The 19343-nt window shown below is 38.5% G+C and overlaps 1 protein-coding gene across 2 annotated transcripts in view; it reads left to right on the forward strand.

The window, feature by feature from the left end:
* AKAP10 (A-kinase anchoring protein 10) overlaps positions 1 to 19343 on the forward strand; it is a 93023-nt gene that overhangs the window by 4770 nt on the left and 68910 nt on the right. For both annotated transcript variants that reach the window (XM_053568596.1, XM_053568597.1), the window contains exons 2-4: positions 3567 to 3614; positions 10194 to 10376; positions 15831 to 16388. In XM_053568596.1, the coding sequence (XP_053424571.1) occupies positions 3567 to 3614; positions 10194 to 10376; positions 15831 to 16388 (789 nt within the window). The remainder of the gene's footprint in view (positions 1 to 3566; positions 3615 to 10193; positions 10377 to 15830; positions 16389 to 19343) is intronic.

The following is a 19343-nucleotide window of genomic DNA, read 5'->3' on the forward strand; positions in this document are numbered from 1 at the left end:
GTAAATGATCACTAATTTTTATCATTTAGAATGGGAAAGGTATATTTATATGCTCACCGGCTAGGGTGCTGGCTATATATACTGGGGCTGGCAGGTTCAAACCTGGTCCAGGCCTGCCAGACAATAATGACAACCGCAACAAAATAAATAGCTGGGCGCTGTGGCGGGCGCCTGTAGTCCCAGCTACTTGGGAGGCTGAGGCAAGAGAATTACTTGCGGCCAGGAGTTTGAGTTTGCTGTGAGCTATGACACCATGGCACTCATAGTGAGACCCTGTCTCAAAAAAAGGTCTATTTACAAAAGAATTAAGTAGTTAAAATGAATAAGCTAGAGCTGCTTGAATGAACTGTAACTACATTGATACAGACAAGTCATCTATATGTGTAGAATACTAATGTATTTTTTTTAATGTGCAGAAAAATACCATGTTTTTAAAAATAATATGGTAAATGTCTAAAAATATGTATGGCAGGAAAACATCTAATTTGGGGTAGTACTTATCTCTGTGGTCAGGTGGTGATTCATAGGAATCTTAAACTATGAAATACTTGAGGGGTGGGAAGGAAATAAAGCAGAATGCTAATATTTGATAATCATGTTATTGTCTGTTTTTTATATTTGAAGTATATTACATAAGTCTGATTGGTAGTATGAGAATGCTTTGAGGATAGAAGTGGAACTGTGGAGGTATGTTAATGGTTGTGGAATTAGTTCGTCATAGAAGTGATTTGGGCATGGGAAGTAAAGGAGAGAGAGATGATATTTAAGGATGACTGCAAGATTTTTGGCCTGAGTAACAAGATGGATGATGGTGTCATTCGTGAGAGAAGATGAAGAATGAGATAAGAATAGGTGTGGGGAAAGATGATACATTCCATTTGGACAAGTGGAATTATGGGAGATGGCAGGTAGGTGGTTTGCTATACACATACGAATTTGAGATCAAAAAGATTTAGTACGGAAGTAAATTTAGGAGTTACAGAATGTATCTGTGGTATTGAATGCCTTCAGAATGGGTAAGATTGGCCAGGAAATAACATTTGTATATGCAGGGAAAAGAAGAGAAGGACCCACCCTTTCCCTAAGAAACTCTTCAAGGGGCAAAGGAGGAGAAGCCAGTAAGGGGATAAAATGAGGAGTGGCTAGAAAACCAGGGAGGTGTGTCAGGGAAGCCATGACAAGTATTTCAAGAAAGATGTAGTCAGTTGGCAAATGCTGCTGAGAGGACTGTAAGGGAACCTTTAACTATATATAGAATACTTCACCCTACCACATTTTAAACTTGTATCTTCCTGACAACAGTGATCAGTACCTGCAATGATCTTACTTAACTTTTCCCATTTTAGTCTCTACACGTTGAATATAAACTTTAGGCAACATCGCTGTCTTTAGTAAGCCAGCAGGGTGTCTGGCACATACAGTCTGGTTATGCCCTGAGAGCTAGTTATTAATATTTCCTGCTACTAGCCTTTCATTTTTTTGTTTGTTTTGAGACAGGGTTTTGCTGTGTTGCCCAGGTTGGACTGCAGTGGTGTTATTGTAGCTCACTGCAACCTCCAATTCCTAGCCTTGAGCTAATGATCCTCCTGCCTCAGTCCCCTGAGTAGCTTGGACTACAACAGGTCACCACGCCTGGCTAATTTTTATATATTTTGTAGAGAATGGGTCTCAGGCTGTGTTGCCTGGCTAGTTTCAAACTCCTAGTCTCAAGTGATCCTCCTGCCTTGGCTTCCCAAAGTACTGGGATTATAGGGTGAGCCACCACATCCCACCTCACTTTTCAGTTTTTAACATTTATGAGCACAAGTAGAGGATCATTGCCTGTAGCTCAGTGGCCAGGGAGCCAGCCACATACACCGGAGCTGGTGGATTCAAACCCAGTCTGGGCCTGCCAAACAATGACAACTACAAGAACAAAATAGCTGGGCCTGTAGTCCCAGCTACTTGGGAGGCTGAAGCAAGAGAATCACTTACACCCAAGAGTTTGAGATTGCTGTGAGTTGTGATGCCAAGGCGCCATGGCACTCTACCAAGGGTGACCCAGTGAGACTCTGTCTCAAAAAAATAAAAAGAGCACAAGTAGAGAGATGGGCATGTTTTGGTATTTCTTGTTTTGATGAGGAATTGAATTGATTTGATTTTCTTTTCTTTTTTTTTTTTTGCAGTTTGTGGCCAGGGCTGGGTTTGAACCCGCCACCTCTGACCTCTGGCATATAGGGTCAGCCCCCTACCCCTTTGAGCCACAGGAGCTGCCCTTGATTTGATTTTCTGTGACAAGATTTTAAAAAGTTTAATGTTGGAAAAAATAGGAAAAATAAAGAGGGTTAAAATTGTCAGATCTTGTAATAGAGTCCATACTTGGCTTAAGCTGCCAAACATTTTCTTTTCTTGGATATTATATTGTTAGCTTATCTGCTGCAGAGTTTTTATTTTGTATAATGAAGAAGCAATTATATGATTGTTTTAGAGACAATTTGTGAAACCTTGAGTATTAGAACTTTAGAATGGAAGTGTAACGTTTGTATTTGAGGCCCAAATAAGAGGAAGGAGAAATAAGATATGATACACAGCCTAAGAATTCTTTTTCACTGTGGTTCCAATATAGTGGGTGGCACATGGTAATAATATTAGTTAACATTTATCCTCAATTTGCTGTACTAGATGCTCTTCTAAGCTCTTTACAAATATTTACTTTTTCTTTAGCCACCCTCTAGAGTAGTTTTTACTGTTGACCTAATTTTATAAATCAGGGAAGTTAAACCTGAGAAATAAAGTAACCTGTCCAAGATCACATGGCTAATAAGTAGCAGAGCAAGGATTTGAACCCAGGGTTTTGTCTCTCCATGTGTACTCAATGCTTTCGACTGGATATTGTGCAAAAGTCACTTCCTAAGAGAAACTTTCCTTGACAACTGCCCTGCCCTGTCCCCCTCCAAGACAGTCCATTGTTCTAGTAGCAGTGTCCAACCTGTGGCCTGAAGGCCACATGTGGGATTATTTGAGGACTGCTTTGCTTATCTGTGGTGTCAAGTATTGTGAGAATTATGTACAGTTTTTGCTTATCAGCTTTCATTAGTGTTTGTGTATTTAATGTGTGGCCCAAGACAGCTCACCTTCCAGTATGGCAGAAAACAAACAAACAAAAAATTGTATGCCCCTGTTAGAACTTTGAATACTCATCAGTTAAGAATAAAGCTTGCTGGCCAGTGGTGGCTCACACCTGTAATCTCAGCACTTTGGGAGACTGAGATGGATCACTTGAGGCCAGAAATTCAGAAACAACCTGGGCAACCTAGTAAGACCTCATCTCTATCCAGGCATGGTGGCACAGGCCAGTAGTCCTAGCTGTTCAGATGGTTGAGAAGAGAGGTTTGCTTCAATTGAACAAAGTTGGAGGCTGCAGTGAGCTTTAAGATTGTGCCATTGCACTCCATCCTGGGCAACAGTATCAACCCTTGTCTCAAGAAATAAAAAAAAACAAAACTTAAGCTTATCTTATTTTTACAATATATAGAATGGATCTCTTTGGCTGCAAAAGTTGGTCATGATGCTCTTTTATCTTCTAGTGAAAAGCAAAGAACAAGAGAAGACCTCAGATGGCAAGTCCATTAGAGGTGAGTTCAGTGGCACACTGCTTTTCTTAGATTAAAAAGTGGTATGCTTGGCATTTACGACTCTTTAACCCTGTTACCTTCTTTTGGTATTAATCATTTCTGCCTTATTTTATAATCATTTTTTATCATGACTTATTTCTCTCTTTAACCTGTATATCTTTTATCACCTAGCGCACAATAGGCTTTTGCTGAGCCTAGACTTGAGCTGGCAATCCCTAGTGATTTCAGGGAACCAGTGCCCTTATTTTAATCACACCTTTGATTGTTTCCTAAAAGCGTTATTTGATTCTTAATAAGGCAGACAATGAAGAATGCTCATGCTAGCAGTCAGTCAGCTGAGGGAAAGCACTGCCACTTCTAAGGCTTGGTTTTCTGACCTTTATCCAGAAATAATGGATGATTACATTTTTCACTTCTTTGTTGCTTTGAACAAATCACCTTAATTTAAAATTTATTTATAGCAGTTTGTTAGCATCAATACATTGTTCTTATTTACCTGGATCATTATAAAAGTTTTGAGACATACAAAAATCAGGAAATGTAAAATCTACATGACAGAAACAAATGAAGCCCTTCCAGCAACACTGATGAGCTGAGCAAGATGAAACTTCCATGAGAGAATTAGAAAGGATACTGCTGACTCTTTCTTGGAAGTGAAATAACCTTAACAGTCTGTCTCAAAACTTTCGCATGTATAGGTTGGAACATGCTTTTCTTAGATTATAATCTCTGCTGAATTTTTTATTGATTTCATATGTCCAGTGTTCAGAAATTGGAATGGGAAAATCATAATGGAAATTGTTTCTGTAATCATTTTGTATAAATTTCATAAATATAATTTATTTACATAAAATCTGTAGATTGCTCCTTATTTAGATTTTTATTTCCAGTGTATATATTTTGTATTGCAAGCATTGGGCATTTATTCTATATGCTCAAGGACCGCGCCTGTGGCTCAAGGAGTAGGGCGCTGGTCCCATATGCCGGAGGTGGCGGGTTCAAACCCAGCCCTGGCCAAAAAACACAAAAAAAAAACAAAAAAACAAACACCTGGCTATTCTATATGCTCAATTTGCCAGGGGGAGACTAATTTAGGAGATGTGTAAAATTAGGAGAAAAGTAGTGTAACTTACAGCCTATTGTCCTTTGATAATTTAATGCCAGTTGGATTCCACGTTAGTTCAAACTGCCTTCTCTAAGGCAAAATTTGGCATTGATAAAGGCTTAAAGCTCTTAGCAACAAGAAGCCTGTGAAGACAAGATCTGAATGTGGAAGAAGGAAGGAAATCTGATGGTTTAAGGGCCAGGCATGTCCAACCTGTGGCCATGGGCCGTATATGAATTTTGTGAGGACTTTTTGCTTATCCGTGGTGTCAGATACCATGAAAATTAGGCATAGACCTTTGTTTTTGCTCACCAGCTTTCATTAGTTTTTGTGTATTTAATATATGGCCTAAAACAACTCTTCTTTCATTGTTGCATGGAAAAGGCAAAAGTTGGATACCCCTTGTACACAGAGTGCCAGTCTTCCCACTTTAAATTTTGCCACTAACAGCATGATCTTGAGAAGTCAAGTAACTTTCTCTAGATTCTTCATTTGTAGAATGGTGAGAAAAGGTCAACTAATTTCTAAGACACTGCCAGGCTAAAACACTCCATGCTTGTACTCTGTGACAGAACCTCATCTGCTTGGCATTCATGGACTTCTCTTTAGGGTAGGACAGGAAGTGCATTAAAACACTCCATGCTCATACTCTCTGACAGAACCTCATCTGTGCTTGGCATTCATGGACTTCGCTTTAGGGTAGGACAGGAAGTGGACCCTGAAGAAGTTTGCAGTCTGGTTTGAAAGACAAATGCACAAAAGTAGCAAATAGGCCATAATAATAATAGCTATCATTTATAAGATACCTCTTCTGTTCTAGGCATTTGACAAAAACTGTTACTATAACAGTAAAAAAAATACTTAGATCCTGCCCTCAGTGAACTTACAGATTGGTAGAGGAGAGAAGTATTAATCAAATAATTCCATAGATGGCTTGAACTAGATTGGTAGTGATGGAAATAAAGAGATAATGGATGGATTTGGAAACAAGATTAGGTGGTGAAATGGGTAGAACTTTGTTATTAATTAAATATGAGGGAGAGGGGCACACCTGGGTCAAAGACTCAACTACAACGTGGACTTTACCTAACAAATGCAAACGATGTAACCTGATCATATATACCTTTATATTAATCTGAAATTTTTAAAAAATGTGAGAGAGGGGAATACTTAAGGTTTATACTTACCTTTCTGGTATACCCAACAGAATCAAGCTGGGAAATTATATGTAAATTTTGATTGACATATAATGTTGGGTGGGAGGTACTTTTGAGTCTTTCATTTTGTATATTATCTTATACATGGTAATTCTAGGGTCTTGACTTTTTAACCAAAGGTAAGAGAGTGGTATTTATTTATTTATTTATTTAATTTTTAATTTTTTTTTTTTTTTGCAGTTTTTGGCCGGGGTTGGGTTTGAACTCGCCACCTCCGGCATACAGGGCCGGCACCCTACTCCTTTAAGCCACAGGTGCCATCCTATTTATTTATTTTTTTGAGACAGAGTCTCAAGCTGTCGCCCTGGGTAGAGTGCCATGGCGTCACAGCTCATAGTAACCTCAAACTCTTGGGCTTAAGCGATTCTCTTGCCTCAGCCTCCCAAGTAGCTGGGACTACAGGCACCTGCCACAATGCCTGGCTATTTTTTGGTTGTAATTGTCATGGTTGTTTGGCAGGCCCAGGCCGAATTCGAACCTGCCAGCTCTGATGTTATATGGCTGGCACCCTAGCCGCTGAGCTACAGGCACTGAGCCAGAGAGAGAGTGATATTTTTTAGAGTCTAGTGGACCTAGGCTGAAATCCTTCTTGTTGAAATGGGTCTTTATTAGCTCATTGACCTAGGGAAAAGCATTTATCTTTTTTCATTTGTGTCCTCATCTCTAAAATGAGGAAAATATGGTCTTTTAGGATTGTTGTAAGAAATAAATAATGTAAAAAATAAAATGTACACAGAAACTAGTATAGTGCCTGGTATATAGTAAGTACTCCATTGGTAGCTGTTTTCTACTTTTAATAGTAGGCTTTCAGTAGATTGAATTAGTCAAATTAAGTGAAGTATTTCAAGGATTTCAGAGGAATTTGAAATCAGCAAGTGATTTCTAAAGTTTAGGGAAGACTTCATGGAAATGAGACTTGCCATGTATAAAAAGTGAAGAATAAGAAGGATTTGAATGAAAGAGTTTTTTTGTTGTTGTTTGTTTTTTTGAGACAGAACCTCAAGCTGTCACCCTGGGTAGAGTGCTGTGGCGTCACAGCTCACAGCAACCTCCAACTCCTGTGCTTAAGCGATTCTCTTGCTTCAGCTTCCCAAGTAGCTGGGACTATAGGCACCTGCCACAACGCCCAGCTATTTTTTGATTGTAGTTGTCTTTGTTGTTTGGCAGGCCCAGGCTGTATTCAAACCCGCCAGCTCTGGCACCCTTGCTGCTTGAGCTATAGTGCGGAGCCTGAATGAAAGAGATTTTTTTTATCTCTTTTTTTCCTACCAGGACAGCTTCTTATTTCTTTGAATATGTATTGGGCAGTATTTACTTATTCAGATAAGTAAAGGGAAATTTTTTTCAGGAAGGTTAAAATAGATGCCTGTAAAGACCAGAAAAAACAGAGTTGAGACAGAGAATATAGGGAGCCACTATAGGCTTTTGAGCAGAATATTGATGCTGTAAGTATGGTGTTTATGAAAGTTAGTGTGGAAGAGTTCTATAGTTTGGAGACCCTGTAAGTTATTCTGTTGTAATACAGAAAGATCTACACTAAGGGTGTGGTGTTGAAAATATTCAGGTAAGTAAATGTTTAAACATCTTGAAAGAAAAATCAACAGATCTTGGCAAGTAAACAGATACAGTGAAAAAGAAGGGACCAAAACTTTGACCATGGTAGACTGGAGGATTGAATGGAGATAGTAAAGTTGAGGAGAATCAGTTTAGAAGATGATGATTTAAGTTTGATGGTTAGGTAAATTGGGCTTGAGTCAGTAAAATAAAAGTGGGAATGCCTAGTATGAACTAATTAGAGGTACAAGACTGAAGCCCAGGTCACAGGGCAGGTCTGAGACATAGATCAGGGGTTTTCAGCTATTCCACAGAAGTGTGCCCTCAGAGCTGTTGCCCAGGGGGTGCATGTTGAGGGCATGAGTAAGACTTTTCTCTCGAATTAGCCAGGGTTACTCAGGTTTTAAATATTTTGTAGACATATCAGAGGTTGTGTTTTGTAAAGTTTATTTGTGGGGGAAGAAAAGGAGGTTACAGCTGGAAAACAAAAAGGTTTGAAAGTATTGCTTTAGTAATAATTGAAGGTTTGGAATAAATGTGCTTTTTCGCAGATAGAGTTAAAGAACAGACAGCTTCAGGAAGAAGAGTCTAGGAAGGAGACCATATATAATGCAGTGGGCATTTATAATAAATGTGTACTAAAAGAATAAGAGGGGAGCCAGGCATGGTGGCTCATACCTCTAACATAAGGGACTCAGGAGGCTGAGGTGGGAGGTTCGCTTGAGACCAGGAGTTTGAGACCAGCCTTGTCAACATGGTGAGATCCCGTCTCTATAAAAAAAAGAAAAAAAAAATAGCCAGACATAGTGGCACATGTCTGTAGTCTCAGCTGCTCGGGAGACAGAAGTAAGAATATTACTTGAGGCCAGGAATTTGAGGAGCAGTGAGCTATGTTTGTACCACTACCCTCCAACCTGCGTACAGAGCAAGACCTTGTCTTTAAAAAAAGAAAAAAAGAAACAATTAGAAAGTCTCACCATTCCTATAGAATCTTATTTGTACTTGTTTAAACAAGAAAACTAGGGCGGTGCCTGTGGCTCAGTGAGCAGGGCGCCGGCCCCATATACCGAGGGTGGCGGGTTCAAACCCAGCCCCGGCCAAACTGCAACAAAAAAATAGCTGGGCGTTGTGGTGGGCGCCTGTAGTCCCAGCTACTCGGGAGGCTGAGGCAGGAGAATCGCCTAAGCCCAGGAGTTGGAGGTTGCTGTGAGCTGTGTGACGCCTCGGCACTCTACCAAGGGCAATAAAGTGAAACTCTGTCTCTACAAAAAAAAAAAAAAAGAAAGAAACAAGAAAACTAGCTATTATTTATAAACTTGCTAAAATGATTTTGCTTCTTTTAGTTTATCATGAAAATAAAAATAAAGCTGCTAAAATTAAAAATAGCCTTGGCATCTGTAGCTCAGTGGCTAGGGTGCCAGCTACATACACCAGAGCTGGCAGGTTCGAATCTAGCCTGGACCTGCCAAACAATAATGACAACTACAACCAAAATTTCTCTAAAGTCAGGCGTTGTGGCAGGTGCCTATAGTCCCATCTACTTGAGAGGCTGAGGCAAGAGATTCGCTTAAGCCCAAGAGTTTGAGGTTACTGTGAGCTGTGATGCCACGGTACTCTACCCAGGACGACAGCTGGAGACTGTCTCAAAAAAAAAAAAAATTAATAATAATTTAAAGACATTTACACTCCATAATTCCCACAGGTCTTGTGGAATTGTGATACATTTAGATACTTGGAAAACAGGTATCACATTGTTATTTGTTTAATCCTATAAACATCTCAAAGAGCCATAGATTGAATTACAGTATCTATGTAGTCTTCCTAAGAAAATAACAAATTAATTTTTTAGATTATGTCTGAGATCTGTTTGCTGAGATTGAGAGTACTTAGCTATTAACTACTCAATAAAGCCAGGGGTGCTAGTAGGTACAAGTTTAGTTACTGAGAATACTTATCTTGAGGAGTAAAATGCCAAGTGACCTGTGTCATTTCTGTCCTTATTGCTATAGTGCTGTACTAAGACAAAACTTCTCAAAAACCTTTAGTAAGAGTCACTAATACTTATGTAGGATAGGTAGAATTATAATTCATCTGTAGTGACAAGTTCATTGGGTTGACAGTATTGTAATACTGAGTTGATTGTTTCCTATTAACACATTGGTAAATAACCTCTTTATTGTCAAGTCAAAAGGATGATAGTAATATTTCTTCAGATTACGTGTGTTTGTGAATTTTAAGCATGCTTTATCATTAAACAGCTTGAACTTTGATCATCAATATATCTTATTAGATGGAGAAAATTTGTTAACCAATAAAAAAAAAAAAAGTATTCTTAAGGTTTTCTTTTCCCTCAAGCATTTATTCTGCAATTTTAGTTTTGCTCCTGAAGCAAGGAAAGATTAAGAAATGGCAAAGGTATGTGTTCCATGGTGTTTTCTGGTTTTGGTGCTTTTTATCCTCAGTAGAAATAGTGATCAAAGAAAGACCTTTCTCTTCTAAGTTGCACTTTTGGTGCAGTATTTTAGTTATCAATGATATTAGGGTGTTTCTTTCCAATTTTCTGCCACTTGATTAAGTTACTTTTCCTTTTAAGTATTTTTGTTGAGAAGTGTTACAAAATTTAATTTTTAAAGTTCTCTGAAAGCCTTTTTATGAGACTATCAAATTGTGTTTAATTCCTAACAATTTTTTGAAAAATTATAGCTTCAGTATCTGTACATTCCCCACAAAAGAGCACTAAAAATCATGCCTTGCTGGAGGCTGCAGGACCAAGTCATGTTGCAATCAACGCCATTTCTGCCAACATGGACTCCTTTTCAAGTAGCAGGACAGCAACACTTAAGAAGCAGCCAAGCCACATGGAGGCCGCTCATTTTGGTGACCTGGGTAAGTGACTATTACATTTTTGTTAACTTTTTATAAGAGAAAAGATTTGAGTACAATACACTTCCTATCATAGGATACTGAACTATATATATATGAAGGGGCTTTGAAAAATGTATTTAAATAACAGTAGTAAGTATAATGAATGCAGCTATGTTATGTCACTATACATACATAAAGCATGCTCATAGAAAAATGAGCAATTTCTAGAAGAAAAATACATTTGATCACTAAATATAAATACAGTAGAACATCCATAGTTAACCGCCTCTTTAAGTTGATGTAACTTTCATAGACCGGACATGCACCACATGTACATATTAGTACAGCAGGCCTAGTTCCTTATGTTGACCACCTCTGTATATCGGCCAGTTTGTTACACAGTCCCGTGGGTGGTCAACTCACAGGGTTTCTATTGTACGTGAAAATGATGCCGCACTTGACTATTACTGAGCGAACTTGAAATAATGAGTTAATGGTCCCCTGATGTATTAGCATGTATTTAAAGTGTGTTGATTGAATGTTAGTGAAGATTCAGTGAAATGATCACTCCCATTTAGTGATAATGTAAATTTGTGAAGACTTTTTGGAAAATAGTTTTTAAGTATCAATCAAAATATAAAGTATGCATGCTATTTAGGCAAAATTTCTCTAAGACCTAGCCCTCAGATAGGCTCACCTATATGCGTAAGTGTGTATATAAGTATGTATAAGGCTATCCATTTATAGTATTGTTTGTGATAGCAAAAAATTAGAAACAATGTATCAATATCTGTTAAGAGAGAAATAGTCAAATTGTGTACTCATACTCTGGAATACAATATAACTTTTTAAAAATCTAAAGACATGGAAAATTGTTTAAGGCATGTTAAAATGAAAAAGGCCAGTCATGTAGCAGTATGTATAGTAGGATAAAGTGCTTTCTCTGAATATCTGTTACCCAGATTTCTGCACTTAGAAAAATTGCATGTCATATTGTCATAAGTTGAAGGAAAAAAATCCATGGATGAATTAGCTTCTAATAAAATTAGTTTCTCTTTGACATTTCTGTCTGTTTAGCATGTGTGTATATTCAAAGCCAGGGAGTCAGTGTCTTTATGGGTCATACTTAGCAATACACTGTAAACAATACAACAGGGGAAAAATGCATGAAGGTTGGTCCCAAAGTAATAAATTTTACTAGATCATTTATACATTGATGGTGAGAATGTAAAAATGGTACAGCCACTCTGGCATTTCTTAAAAAGCTAAAGCTAAACATGAAATTACCTTATCATCCGGCAGTTGCACTCTTAGACATTTATCCCAGAGAAATGAAAACTTTATTTTGGGGCTCGGGATGCCAGGTCGCTGGCCCTGGCCTACCTAACTGTCCAGACGCTGACCACTGTGGTATGGTACTCGGGATCAACTCCCTTTAGGTGCTGGAGGGCAATTCGTCTTCGCAGGAAAGAGAGAGAGAGAGAAACAGTTCTTCGAGGGAGAGAAACAGTTTTTAGTAGGAGAGCGAATCTTAGCAGTCTTCATAGAAGGGCACCTGAGCAGGAGCAAAAGAGAGTGAGCATGTCCTTACAAGAATGAATGAACCCGGACTAACCTCTCCTGCAGCTACTTATAGAAGTGGTCCCGGGGCTATTTGCACTACAGGTGTGGAGACTGCCAAGCACTGACGCTCATGTTCTCGTGTTAAGGAGAGTCAAATCCCCTTCCCCATGCCACCAAGGTGTTATCGAGATGTTGTATCACAGGTGTTTCTTATAGTTACAGAGCGTTCAAAGCTTAACTCTCACTTCTTCCTTTGAATCATCTGATCTCCTACACTTTATGTTCACACAGAAACCTGTACACAAATGTTCATAGCAGCTAAATAGCAAAAAATCAATGTCCTTTGAACAGGTAAATGAACTGGTAGGTACATCCATACCATAGATTTAAAAATAGTAACAAACTATTTTTTTTTTTTAAATTTCAGGTTAATGTGAGGGTACAAACAACTGAGCTACAATACTTGCGTATGTTAGGCCGAGTCTCTCCTGTAATTGCATCCTGCATCTAAAAGGTGTGCCAGTGCCACTGCCCTGTGGGAGCACACCATGCCCCTCCCCTCCTGCTTCTTCCCTCCTCAATTCAAGAAGAACTTGAATTGTTTTCTTCTCTTATGTGGGCATGCATTAGATTGTCTACTGGCTTCATATTAGTATTGAGTACATTGGATATTTGATTTTCCATTCTTGTGATACTTTACTAAGAAAAATGTGTTTCAGCTCCATCCAGGTTAATACAAAAGATGTAAAGTCACCATCTTTTTTATGGCTGAATAGTAGTCCATGGTATAGATATACCATAGTTTGTTAATCCATTCCTGGGTTGATGGAATGGTTATTTCTCATTTATGTTGTTTTCACATCTTGGCAATTGTAAATTAAACTACGATAAACAATCTAGTGCAACTGTCCTTTTATGATAAAAGGATTTGTCTTCTTGTGGGTAGATGCCTAGTAATGGCATTGCTGGATCAAATGGGAGGTCTAATTTGGGTTCTTCAAGGATTCTACATACTTCTTTCCAAAGAGGCTATATGAGTTTGCAGTGTCCCCAACAGTGTAAAAGTGTTCACTTCTCTCCACATCCACACCAGCATCCACAGCTTTGGGGCTTTATGATGTGGGCAATTCTCATGGGGGTTAGGTGATATCTCAGGGTGGTTTTGATTTACATTTCTCTGATAAAGGACAGTGAGCATTTTTTCATGTTTGTTAGCCATTCAGCTATCTTCCTTAGAGAAGTTTCTGATCATATCTCTTGCCCAGTGATAGATGGGATTGTGTGCTCTTTTCTTTTTGTTAATTAATTTGAGTTCTTTGTAGATTCTAGATATCAACCCTTTGTCAGATTTGTAAAGGAACACAAAACCATTTGGATGAATCTCAAAGGAATTTTGAGAGCCAAAAACCAATCCCCAAAGGCCACCTACAGTATGATTTCATTTGTATAGCATTCTTGAAATGGCAAATTTAGAGAACTGAACAGGTTCGTATTTGCCAGATGTTAGGGACAGGAACATGAGAGGGATAGGTGGGTGTGACTATGGAGGGATAACATTAGGGATCCTTGTGTTGAAATATTTCTGTATCTTGGAAATGGATACATGAATCTACATAGAATAAAATTGTATAGAACTAAAAACACACAATGAGTGAGTATAGGTAAGATGGGGGAAATCTGAATAAGATTGGTGAATTCTTTCATTAATATCTTGGGGTGATATTATACTATAGTTTTGTAAGATAATACCATGGGGGAACGAACATGTACATGGACTCTCTCGTGTTATTTATTTATTTTTTTTTTTTGTAGAGACGGAGTCTCACTTTATGGCCCTTGGTAGAGTGCCGTGGCCTCACACAGTTCACAGCAACCTCCAACTCCTGGGCTTACGCGATTCTCTTGCCTCAGCCTCCTGAGCAGCTGGGACTACAGGCGCCCGCCACAACGCCCGGCTATTTTTTGGTTGCAGTTTGGCCGGGGCTGGGTTTGAACCCGCCACCCTCGGTATATGGGGCCGGCGCCTTACCGACTGAGCCACAGGCGCCACCCTCTTGTGTTATTGTTTTACAATTGCATGCGAATCTGCCATTATCTCAAAGAGTTTAATTAAAAGGAATTAATAGGTTTTGCAAAAGATCAGGATTTCCTGATGTTGTTCGTGATGTTGACAAAGATAGACTAGTTAACACAGACGTTGACAGTCAGCAAGGATTATGATGACACATGAAGTGCTTCCAAAGAAAATGATTTTTCAGGGCTTGGTGGCTCATGCCTGTAATCCTGGCACTCTGGGAGGCTCAGGCAGGTCGGTTGCTTGAGCTCATGAGTTCGAGACTAACCTGAGCAAAAGTGAGACCCCTTCTCTACTGAAAGTAGAAAAACTATGAGGCAAGAGTATTGCTTGAGCCCAAGAGTTGGAGGTTACTGTGAGCTGAGACACCACAGCACTTTATCCAGGGTGACAGCTTGAGACTCTGTTTCAAAAAAAAAGAAAGAAAATGATTTAAATATCAAAAGAGTAAAAAAAAGCCTTTTTGAAAAATTGATGAAACCTTCAGTCAGTTTTATAAAAACATCTCTCTTGGCTTGGTGCCCATAGCACAGTGGTTACAACGCTGGCCACGTACACTCAGGCTGGTGGGTTTGAACCCAGCCTGGGCCTGGCAGACAACAATAACAACTGCAACAAAAAATAGCCAGGCGTTGTGGCAGGTGCCTGTAGTCCTAGCTACTTGGGAGGCTGAGGCAAGAGAATCATTTAAGCCCAAGAGTTTAAGGTTGCTGTGAGCTGTGACGTTACGACACTCTACAGCTTGAGACTCTTGTCTCAAAAAAAAGAAAGATGAAAATTGTGCATTTGATAAGACTTTATTGTCTATTTCTGAAGCGCCTTCAAAAACCTGTGGCTCAACGGAGTAAGGCGCTGGCCCCATATGCCGGAGGTGGCGGGTTCAAACCCAGCCCCAGCCAAAAACTGCAAAAAAAAAAAGTTTTTTTTTTTGTCAGTTTACGTTATCATTACCAGTGGATGAGAGTGTTGCCTGTTGCCCGTTGCCTGTTTGCCTTTGCTTGTTATTTTTTGAAAAACTGTTTTCAAATTTGATAGGCAGAAATACCATTTTGTATTAATTTGCTTTTCTGAGGTTTTTTAATAAGGTTGAAGTTTTTCTTTTTGGGAGGTGTGTGTATGCAGAGTCTCACTCTGTCCTTGGCATCAGCCTAGCTCACAGCAGCCTCAAACTCCTGGGTTCAACTGATCCTCCTACTTCAACCTCCCGAGTAGCTGGGACTGTAGGCGCCAGCCACAACTAATTTTTCTAGTTTTAGTAGAGATAGGGTCTTGGTCTTTGCTCAGGCTGGTCTTCAACCCCTGAGCTCAAGCAGTCCTGCTGCCTTGCCCTCCCGGAGTGCTATGGTTATAGGCATGAGCCCCTGCACCCAGCATATTTTTTCATGTTTTTATTGGTTCTTTTTCTTCCTTTGAGACTAGTACATAGATTTTTTTTTTCTTAAGAATTTACATTGTCTGAATTTCCATTAAAAGAGATATATCTGCCTATCAGGTATAATGAACACCACCTGGTTGATAGGTACACTAAAAGCCCTGACTTAAACATTATAATAGGTATCCATGTAACAAAAACTATTTGTACCTCCTTAATATTCTGAAATTAAAAAGCTGTAGGTATTGAGTACCAAAGAACTTTTTAATAATTTAGAAAAGTTTTGAACACTTGTTTCTTCACTTTGTTTAAAAATCAAAACCATAGTATTTCTAGTTTTTTAATCATTTTAATTGGTAGGAAGTAAATTTTATTCAAGACCTCTGAGACCAGTGTTTCTAAAGACGATTGACTATTCTGTCGATTTGAAATTATTACTGAACTGCTAATTATTTTGCTCTTCTAGGCAGATCTTGTCTGGACTACCAGACTCAAGAGACCAAATCAAGTCTTTCAAAGACCCTTGAACAAGTCTTGCATGATACTGTTGTCCTTCCTTATTTCATTCAATTCATGGAACTTCGGAGAATGGAGCATTTGGTTAAATTTTGGCTAGAGGCCGAAAGTTTTCACTCTACAACGTGGTCCCGAATAAGAGCACACACTCTGAACACAGTGAAGCAGAGCTCACTGGCTGAGCCTGTCTCTCCATCTAAAAAGCATGAAACTACAGCATCTTTTGTACCTGAGTCTCTTGATAAGAGATTGGAGGATTCTATCTCAGCCCGGTTGCTTATGACTCAATCAGAAGGCATTGACCTGAATAATAGAACTAACAGCACTCAGAATCACTTGCTGCTTTCCCGGGAATGTGGTAATGCCCACTCTCTCCATCTGCAAATGGCCAGAGCAGGAACTCATCAAGTTTCCACAGAAACCCAAGAATCCTCCCCCAGATTTATTGTAGCCAGTAGAAATAATCCCTCTTCTCCACTGAAGGACTTATCAGGAAAACTAATGAAAAGTAAGTATGTGATTTTCTTGTTTGTTTCTCTCTTTTTTTAAATTCACAAAGCAGAGTTTAAGATGAGGGATAAAAGTACTGGAGCAGTTTCTTTTCTCCTCTCCTTATAAATTTGGGTGCATTTGGAGAGTGGTGTAGAGTCAGATTATATGAAAAAGCAGAAAGAGATCTACAAAGACTGGATCTTCTAAGAAGTTTGTAAGCAGATTACAAATGAAGAGCATCAAGTATCCCACCTTTCTCTTCCACAGATTTTGAATTTTCAGACATCCTTACTTCCTCCCTGCCTCTGTCTGAATTTTATGGCTATTTTATTACATTTTGCAGATAAATTTTTTTGTTACTTTTTTTAGTAAAAGGCGAAAGATTTATGCAATCTGAAGAGAAACCAGAGTATAAATATTTTGTTATTTTTTAAATTGCCACTAAGTGACATTCATTGAGTTCTGGGTTTTACTTAAGTCACAACACCTCTGTGAGGTGGCATTATTATCCCATTTCACAATGAGAAAACTGTAGCTTAGAAAGTAACTTGTCTGACATTGTATACTTAAGTGTGGAGCTAGAATTAAAACCCAAAATTTTGATGGTAGCACTTTTCTTCTTTTCTATTTATTAGTTTAGAAATTATGTACTCTTTTAACTTTTTTTTTTTTTAAAAGACAGAGTCTCACTTTGGCTCAAGCAATCCTCTTGCCTCAGCCTCCCGGTAGTTGGGATTACAGTCACCGGTCACAACACCTGGCTAATTTTTTAGAGATGGGGTCTAACTCTTGTTCAGGCTGGTCTCTAACTCTGAGCTCAAGCAATCCACCTGCTTCAGCCTCCCAGAGTGCTAGGATTGTGAACCCCTGTACCTGGCTGTACTCTTATTTCTTAATTATCACCTTCTAGAATTTTAATTAAAGAGCTTCCATGTTTTCCTTTTCTTTTATCTTTTCTAGTCTTTGAGTCTCAAAGGACTAGATGATTTCTTTAGATTTTTTTGTTTCATTGATTCTCTAAAAATGGGTCTGATCTGCTACTGGGTCAGTTTTTTGGCATGTTATTTTCATCGTAAAATTATTATAAGCCAGGCATGGTGGCATGTGCCTGTAGACCCACCTACTTGGGAAGCTAAGGTGGGAGGATTGCTAGAGCCCAGGACTTTAACATATCAGGCAACGTAACAAGATTGTGGCTCAAAAAAACCCAAAAGAAGTTATTGAATCTCATTTTTAAAAATTATTTTTTCTTCACGTTTGTGTGCTCATTTTTCATGGTTTATTTCTTTCACCTCTCATCTTTTATTTCTTTCAATTCATTGACTATATATATATATACACACACACTGTTTGATAATTCTGCTATCTACAGTTTTTGTTTAATCTGATTCAGCATTTCTTTGTTTCTTCATATTCACACTTGTGGTGGCTTGTGATTTTTGGCTGTGAATGTGTTTCTTGGACTTCTTTTATTGTTGGGGATTCATTGATGTTTCTTGGATTTTTATCTGTGGGGTATTCTTTGGGTACTTTGTTTAAATTCGGTTATTTCTGGAATATTTGTATTTGCTTTTGCTATGTACTTAGGCCTGCTTCACTACCCTCCTGGCACTATTTAAAATGAAATTGTTGTCTTGGGTGCTCATACTTATCCCATGCGAGTACAAGCTTGTACTTAACTGTGGAAATATGATTGTGTTTAATTAGGTAGTATTGTCCCAGATGCTGCTGGGGTATTAATATGCTGTGTGTTAAACTTAGTGTGTTAACCTGTATAAAAACCTCCAAAAGTCTGAATTTCAGAATACTGCTAGCCCCAAATGTTTCAGGTAAGGGAGTTGTCGGTACTTGTTTCTGCCTCCCATTGTTTCCTTTACTTTACTACAAGCTCCAATGTGCTCCTTTTCTTTAAAAGTGTTCAGATGTCAATTTTAATGTTTACATATTTTATTTTATTTCTAATAAATATATACAAATTTTATTTTCTATGATAAAGTGAAAATACAACACATCAGATTTTCCTTTTATTGCAATATTTTTTTAAACTAGGAAATCTAATCAAACTACCCAAACTACCGAATGTTCCTTCACATTCTTTTCCCACAAATTCTTTGCTTCAAATTCTTGATGTTGGTCTTTATCTCACTGACTTCTGGTTTCTAAAACTCAGTAGCAATGCTTGAGACCTATTGGTGATTCTTTGGTCAAATAAAAAAAGTAGAGCTAAAGTATACTGAAGTTACTCAAATACATTCAAACTACAGAGATCCCTTATACACATAAGTTGCTGGTATTAAGGTAATAAAGAAAAGATACAAGAAAAAGACTTCACAGAACTCGTCATAGGTTATCAAAATTATTGGTATATGTTCTAACCTAGCAAAGAGTAGCTTTCTCAACTTTCTGCGTAAAATTACTAGCAAAAAACAAAAGTACGAGAATAAGGTTTATGATAAAATTGGCTCAGTATCATAATTCCCTATTCTCGCATTTTCAGAAGGATCCCATCTGTGATATATAGAGAAACTGCAGCAACATTTAAAAGGTTCACTTCTGTATTCGTTCTGAACTCCGTTAAGTCCAGTGTCTGTTCGTTCTTTCAAGCTGAGAAAGCCTCTACTGAGTAAAAGATGTCTCAGTCTTGCTGGCCTTTCTTTCTGCTCAGATGACAGCGTCCTTACTCCTCTTCTCCTGCTTATAGAAAGCCAGCCATCTCTGCTACCCTGGAAGATACTTTCTCTTTTATCCTGTTTTTGGGTAAAACCTGGTAGAGGGGAAGGGAAATTGGTGCTACCAATGAGAGTCAATTTATTAACATTTTGGAGAAGTTAGGAGGAGCCTTTGAATTGTCTTGGGGATCTTTAGTAAGCATTTGTGAAGACTCTGGGATCAAGGTTGCGTCAAGCGTTTGTGATGGGTCTACTGCAGTCTAGTCACAGTTGTTAAGTTCCTTCTTCCTGTGGGTTTCTGC

This window comes from Nycticebus coucang, chromosome 18, assembly GCF_027406575.1.
Source record: "Nycticebus coucang isolate mNycCou1 chromosome 18, mNycCou1.pri, whole genome shotgun sequence".
Lineage (NCBI taxonomy): Eukaryota > Metazoa > Chordata > Mammalia > Primates > Lorisidae > Nycticebus > Nycticebus coucang.